Genomic DNA, 7,500 nt, shown 5'->3' with positions numbered 1-7,500 from the left:
AAAATATGCTTAACATAATTTTGGCGATTTTTGCCATTGAGGTTTTGTGTTTTCACAAGGATTGTAGGCCTCTAATGTGCCGACAAAATAGGAAAATTTGCTGACAGAAAGCATTGGGAGGAGGGGGGGTGCTTTTTTCCCAGATAAAATGGAAAATATTCTGCTATCAGTCGACTGATTTTATTTTCTAGATTCCTTAGTTATGATTTCATAAAGAAATTGTCATTTGGTAAGTGTATAAAATACAGAGCTTTTTATAAGAATTATATATACACGTTTTATGTGATTATGGAGACGGCTCAAAAGTAATGAATAGAAACGAGAAGTTGGGGGAAGTGACCTTACCTACCCCTTCCCTCTCCTTTGCAGTATCCTGGTTTAAATGGCCATCGAAAATTAACCACATTTATTTATTCTGATTAGGCAATCATCCCGCATTTCAGAATTAAAAATAACGTAATATAGAGACAATAACTGCTTCGTAGGCCAACGTAATGCTACCTAAGTATGACGGGAATGAAAATAATACAGATATTATTCATCTGGGATAACGGAAAAGGTTGTTGAGGTATGGAGATTTATGCTGACGATGACATTCAAGTGTGGTTTTTATTGTATTTCTTTCAATTTACTTATCTTGCTTTCTTGAAGAAGACAGTATTTGCCTTTTGTAGCTGCGCTGCACGTTCTATACCAGTCATCCTATGTTCAGGTTACCAACAATTTGACATTTACAAGATCTTATAAGTTCACTATCCAAACCTCTTACTCGGAACAACCTGCACTATATAACAATAACAGAAGATTAATAGAAATTTACACACAGTGACAGAAGCCTCTATATTTCGACTAATGTTATTCAAACGGATACCAGCGTTCGAGCTATTCATAGCCTTCACTAGATTGAAAGAGCATTGGGAGAAAAGGTGAAGATCGACCAACGGCAATCCAATGCATGCACAAGTGCACTCGACACGATCAGTAAGTACTGAGAATGGTACGCCTAAGCAGACTATAGAAAAGTAGTAATGGTGAATTTTTTCATGACCTCTATGATTTACCAACAAATAACAATGCATACCTTTGCATGTGAGTGGACTCTTAACTAAAGCAAATACTGTTTGGGGGTAATTCGTATGCAAAATTATGAAATTCATGGAAGACGATAATGTGTCTATAATCCTGATCTCCATTTCATGTCACCAAGAGCAAGAGGATATAAAAACTTCTAATATGATATAACATTTAAGGAATATATTAACTGCTTTTCAGATAGAAGTCAGTAATTAAAGCTTATTCAAAAATACATGCATATCATATATGTTCGGTTAGAGATACACATGGTTTTAATTCAGGATAACGTATTGCACACATTGTGAGAGAAAGATAGAGAGAGAGAGAGAGAGAGAGAGAGAGAGAGAGAGAGAGAGAGAGAGAGAGAGAGAGAGAGAGAGAGAGAGAGAGAGAGAGAGAGAGAGCGACTTAATGCTCTAACTTCCTCCAACATATCTATGATATTGACAAGCTTCTAAAAATACATATAAACATATTTCAGTAGAAAGTAAACATTTAGTATTCAGTGTAATTGTGTTTTTTTCCTCTACTGTCTTCTACTGAATCTTTTAAACTTTGAGGATCTGCTCGTCTCTGACTGTGTTCAAAGAATTCTCGAATTCCTGTTCAAGTCAGCGTTCGGGTTGTCCTTAAAGACTCCTCGAGGTTTTCTTTTCTACTTGAGCTTCTTCTTGACTTCGAGGACCTGCTCGTCTCTGACTCGTCCTCGGTATGCTAGGTGATTCTCTGATTCGCGTTCGTTCAAGTCAGCCTTCAGTTCGTCCTTGGAACACTCCTCGAGGCTCTTGCCCTTCCCGTAGAAGATATCCTCGCGATACACCTTATTCTTTTGCCTGTACGTTCCGTGGATCTGGGGAAATGACGAAATTATTTGGATGTTCACTTAAAGTCTTGCCTCTCGAATCTGGGAAGTTGTAAGCATCTTTCGACGCCAAAAATGTAGAATTCAAACGTGATTAAAAAATGCAAAGGCTTTGATAAAAAAAAGAAAGAAAGAAAAAAAAATATATATATATACATATATATATATATATATATATATATATATATATATATATATATGAAATAATATATCGACTGAGTACAATGCATCAATACCTTTTCAGTGAAAAAAATCGAATTCGTTTGTACCGAAATGTGCTTGTCTAAAAAAAAAAAAAAAAAAAAAAAAAAAAAAAAAAAAAAAAAAAAAAAAAAATATATATATATATATATATATATATATATATATATATATACATATATATATATATATATATATATATATATATATATATATATATTCTAAAGCTCGCCAATACAGCGAGTTACTAAATATGATATTAGCTATACTTATTTTTATTCACCCTCTTTTTTTCGAAGCAGGGATGCACTTCAGAGGTTGAATGCAATGTGTCCGAATCACAGCATCGTATTTCAAATACCTGTCATTATCAACCCGTTGAGTGAATCTTAGCATCGAAGAAAGAAAAAAAATATATCATTCATCTTTACCTGAATGCATTGCACTCAGAGCACACATCTTAACATATAAATAAATACATAAAAAAGTAAACATATAATTTAATAAATAATGGCATATCCACTAACTTTATCCCAAAGCTCGCAGTTAAATCCGAAGTTGACATGGAAATACTGATGGTGATTGTCATGGAAGATGCAGTCGGGTTGCCACGGCTGCCACCACTGAGCCTTGAAGTTGATTCCGGAGTGGTCGATGATGCCGTGGTAATACAGGTACATTAACAAGGTGCAGAAAACAGCTGTAAATGAAGCAAACAATTTGTTTTTCGCGTATATAAAGGTATTTACAACAACAACAATAGCAACAGTAACAATTATAGTAGTAACTACAACATCAACAACAATAATTATAACAATAACTATAGCAACAACAATAATAACAATAGCTACAGCAACAACAAAATATGACATGAACTGCTTACACCAATGAACGGGGATGATAAACATTGGGCTGAACTGCACGACCTGCATGTGAAGAAACTCGAACGGGTGAATGGCTGTAACGCTGAATGCCGTTGGTTGCTTGTACTTGTGGTGAAGTTTATGGAAGTTCTTGTACAAGAAGGGGATGTGGTAGATGCGGTGGTGCCAATAAGTGAGATAGTCCTAGACAGGTGGAATTTGTAAATATGTATAGATTTATTATCTTGGAAATCGATAAGCAAAAAACTTGTTATCAGTGTGTACATTCAGTCAGTTAGGATTTATCAGGACAGTCTGAATAAAAGTACAATATAGTTAATAAAATGATATTGTGAATAATTAAAAAGAAAGATAAAATAATACAGAACCTATAATACAAAGGATTTTCACTTCAATAATAAATAAGAACGTTAAAATAAGAAAAACAAACGTTAGAAATAATTCAGTTTAATAGGAAAAACATCAACGCACCTGCCAAATGTAAACGACCGGCCACGAGGCAAAATACCAAAGCCAGCCGTACTTGCTGACGTCATAGTAGATCGTGGAATAACCGCCATTCATGACGTAACAGGCGAGCATGGCGGACACAGTGGATCCCAAAAGCAGCGAGAAAGACCCCAGCAGAATTTCATGGCGCTCTAGCTCCGGCGGCATAAACTTATTGGGTTGACATTTCCATTCCTCGGAGCGGTCACGCTGACGCACGTAGTAGTACCACTGCAACGAAATTTATCTTGAGAAAACAGATATCTTACACGAAAAGAGGAGGAACACAGACAGTTTACATGAAGGTGTTACTACTTAAGGAGACCTTGATTTACTTGTGTATCAGAGAAAAACCCACGGTCTTGTGAGGGTATCCTGGAGATAACGGATGCTTTTGACATCAACTCTTGCGTAGGATGTGCCGGACCTTTATCATAGTTTTATCAGAACTATGGCGTTTTCAGGAGATGTTTAATGTGTAATAAACTTCAATGGAGTGCAGAAACTGCATAGGACGCACGCACAGCTTACTTTTATCGAATGGTATACTGAAACATCTATTTTAACTATGTTTTGGTCATTGGTACTATGACCTTGAAATAGATGTTATGGATAAAAATACAGACAAACTAAAGGAGACAAGCAATGTGATGAATATGATGTTAATAATTATGATAGTACTTTGCCATATACTCACCGTATTTAAACGAATACAAACACACACACGCACGCACACGCACACGCACACGCACACGCACACGCACACGCACACGCACACGCACACACACACACACACACACACACACACACACACACACACACACACGTGCGCGCGCGCCCACATATCGAAGCCGGAGAATCTCAACACAAGAAAAGCGCCATACTAACGTGCAGAAAGCCACCGATGCCCAAGTACAAGACATAGGACACCGTCGTGGCCCAAATCCAGTAGAACCCAAGACCCTGAAGGCGGTAGTCGGCCAAACTGAATCCTGTAGACGCCGAGGAGTTCGAGGTCTCAGTCGAGGTGCTGTTGGCCTCTTCGTCGCCGTATCTGAAGGCTTTCAGGAAGTGAACGAGGATGTAGATCCACTCTCCTGTCGAGGGAAGAAGGTGGACTCGTGAGAATGGTTGTGGAGCGAGGGAAGTGAAGGCCTTGGTAGAATCCACCTAAGTAATGGCATTGATAGTTATGGTGATGGTAACTACTACTGCTACTCTTATTATATCATCTGCTATTACTAGTACTGTATGAGATTTCATTGTTAAGCGTCAGTTCAAGTCGACAGTCACTTTTACATTTATTTTCAATGTCACGAAGGAAAGAAACATATTTGGTTGATATTTTCTATACTTAACTTCAGTGTGTCATTGTTGTGATTACACTGATACCTTATGTTCATTATCTTACTTTTTTATAATTTTCAATTTCATCATTAATGTTCTTGTTTCCGTTTTTATCATTATTAATATTACTTTTGCTGTTATCGTTATCGTCATTATCAACGTTATTACCATTAACATGACGATATACTTAATAACTATTAGCATTGTTTCTGTTGCTATTATCATAAATGTTACCATTAGTATCGTTTTTATCATTGTTTTTAGTACAGTGATTAATATTTCTACCACTGCTTTTGAAGTTTTTGGTTCTGCATAATTGCGATTTCCGTAGATTATCATGTAGCAGCATTATCATATGTGTTGTTACTATTATCGGTAGTTATTATTACTGGTATATTACTCTTGCTGTCACCAAGACTTTATAAAAAACATAGTTTCAATACACCATGTACCTGCAAACGTGTACTAGTAAAAAGATAAAGATGCTTTCCTTGTAACTTGTAAGTTCATCGTTATTTTCAACATACCTACAACTTTAATTTAAACTATCTGTCTGCTTTTCGAGACTACATTATAATAATGAAATACATTATTATTATTACTCAAACATAGCATTATTAATTCAGTATATCACTCATGCAGTGTTGTTGGTGGGTACCTTCTGCAGCTGCGGGGGCTGTGGCTATGCTCGTGTTATGGATAATAATACATATCATGTATTCTTATCGAGTATATTATACGTAAATGAAATTAGACTAGCCTGAGACACTGGCATTCATATAAATGCATGTACAGTGTATGATATCGTTAATGATTTAACTTCATATTTGAAAGGTTTAAACGCCAGTCAGCATTTTTTCCATTTCGGATCGCACGTAATGTTATAGAAGTTGCTTTGATTTACATGAAAGTAATCTGCATGTAGTTCGAATCGTTCAAACCCCAAAAGTTGGCTTGTCCAGCGACTTTTAAAAAGAGCTGAGAAAACGAAGAATTTGATATCATTTGCTTCAAAGTGCGAGTGGGCTGAATAGTGACGAGTGGTGAACATGAGCGGCCAACAGCGGTGCTCGCTTGAATATAGGTACACATAATGTTTTTCTCTCTCTCATTTGTGACAGCAGATCAAAACATTTTGTCACTGTCATTATCCATATCTTCATTATCATCATCTTCATCCTAGCTATCATCGTCACAGTTTTCACTAGCAGCGTTATCAATTTCATCCTTATTATCCTTATCGTTATGTGGAGACGTGAGAGAAGTACTGCTGTATCAACGGTCACACTAACCCTCTCTGCCAGGGATCCCTAGACAGCCAAGCTGTATCTGTCAGCTACAGAGCGCGATTGGTCACACTATACACAGTGTCCCCCGTGGAGAAACATCGTCCCGGAAAAGACCATGGTCTACAATAACCACTTGAATGAACTATGCACTGAAGATAGTCGTGGATTCTATGAATATAATCGCACATCAATTGAAAAAAAATCAAGAAAGAAAACACTAAACTTAGAAGTCATTCTACCCATTTTATTAATTATCATACACCATACAACCGTGCCAGCTACTTTTTTCCAATAACATATGCCACTATTAGTGTAATCAGTAATGTAATTAGATATGAAATTATAGACTGATAAAAGTTGAAGTTGGGGGGGAAGCAAATACTAACTTAAATTAAGTAAACTATTAGTAATTGTCGATCGTGACATAGCCTTGGCAGCGGTAGTGATTGTAGTTTAGACTATCAAGTAATAAACTTCATAGTAATCATACTTCAGGGCTTGTTTTGGCATCATCTTCCCTCTCTACCTGAGTGAATGACCAACACGGCAGTGCCGCTTTAGGCAAGAATTTTCAACTCAGTTCCCTTTACAGACAGGGATGCTCTGCAAAGGGATCCCTGGATAGAATAGACTAGTGTAACCACCCCTTACATGTGTCGGTCTTTCGCCCTAGCTAGAGAGGGAAAGATGATGCCAAAACAAAAATTTGTGTAATTATTAAGAAGCTTATTACTTGATTGTTTATACAGTGATTAATAAATCATGTTAAATTCTACAGTACAATTGTACTGTAGAATTTAAGCAGTATATAACACAACTAGCAATGATGCCTCACTATTTTTTGAAGATTATCCAGACAAAAATCATTTGATCAAGGAAACACACACACTCCAACAAACTGAAGATACGGAGCTCACTTCAGGCACTATTTACGCATTGGTGGACAAAGTGAGAGCCACAGAACAATTATGGAATACCATTCACAAATATCATGATAGCATAAAGTTAAAAGAAACAATAATGTATGAAACCAACAAGAAATCTAGCTCTACGTGGGTATAATCGCACGGATGACAAGGCTGTGTCATGGGTGACAATTACTATTTTACTAATTTTCATTTATAGTAGCTGCTTCCTCCCAACTTCAGTTTTTTTTTAAATCAGTTCATATATACGTCTGTCGTACATTACTGATTACACTAATAACGATATGTGCTATTGGAAAGAATATTGTCAATCACTCATATACATATAACGTGTGTGAGTGTGTGTACATATATGTGTGTGTGTTTGTAAGTATATATATATATATATATATATATATATATATATATATATATATATATATATATAT

The 7,500-nt window shown here is 36.2% G+C and overlaps 1 protein-coding gene across 2 annotated transcripts in view; it reads right to left on the bottom strand.

Moving 5' to 3' along the window:
- Positions 1 to 1,232: 1,232 nt before the first annotated feature.
- LOC119578856 (delta(7)-sterol 5(6)-desaturase-like) overlaps positions 1,233 to 7,500 on the bottom strand; it is a 7,133-nt gene continuing 865 nt past the window's right edge. For both annotated transcript variants that reach the window (XM_037926510.1, XM_037926509.1), the window contains 5 exons: positions 4,399 to 4,607; positions 3,493 to 3,741; positions 3,021 to 3,204; positions 2,665 to 2,837; positions 1,233 to 1,924 (listed from right to left, as the gene is read on the bottom strand). In XM_037926510.1, coding sequence (XP_037782438.1) covers positions 1,730 to 1,924; positions 2,665 to 2,837; positions 3,021 to 3,204; positions 3,493 to 3,741; positions 4,399 to 4,607 — 1,010 coding nt within the window. In that variant the 3' untranslated portion in view covers positions 1,233 to 1,729. The remainder of the gene's footprint in view (positions 1,925 to 2,664; positions 2,838 to 3,020; positions 3,205 to 3,492; positions 3,742 to 4,398; positions 4,608 to 7,500) is intronic.

Source organism: Penaeus monodon, chromosome 11 (genome assembly GCF_015228065.2).
Source record: "Penaeus monodon isolate SGIC_2016 chromosome 11, NSTDA_Pmon_1, whole genome shotgun sequence".
Lineage (NCBI taxonomy): Eukaryota > Metazoa > Arthropoda > Malacostraca > Decapoda > Penaeidae > Penaeus > Penaeus monodon.
The sequence above is the reverse complement of the archived record's forward strand: the minus strand, read 5'-3'. Positions and strand labels throughout refer to the sequence as shown.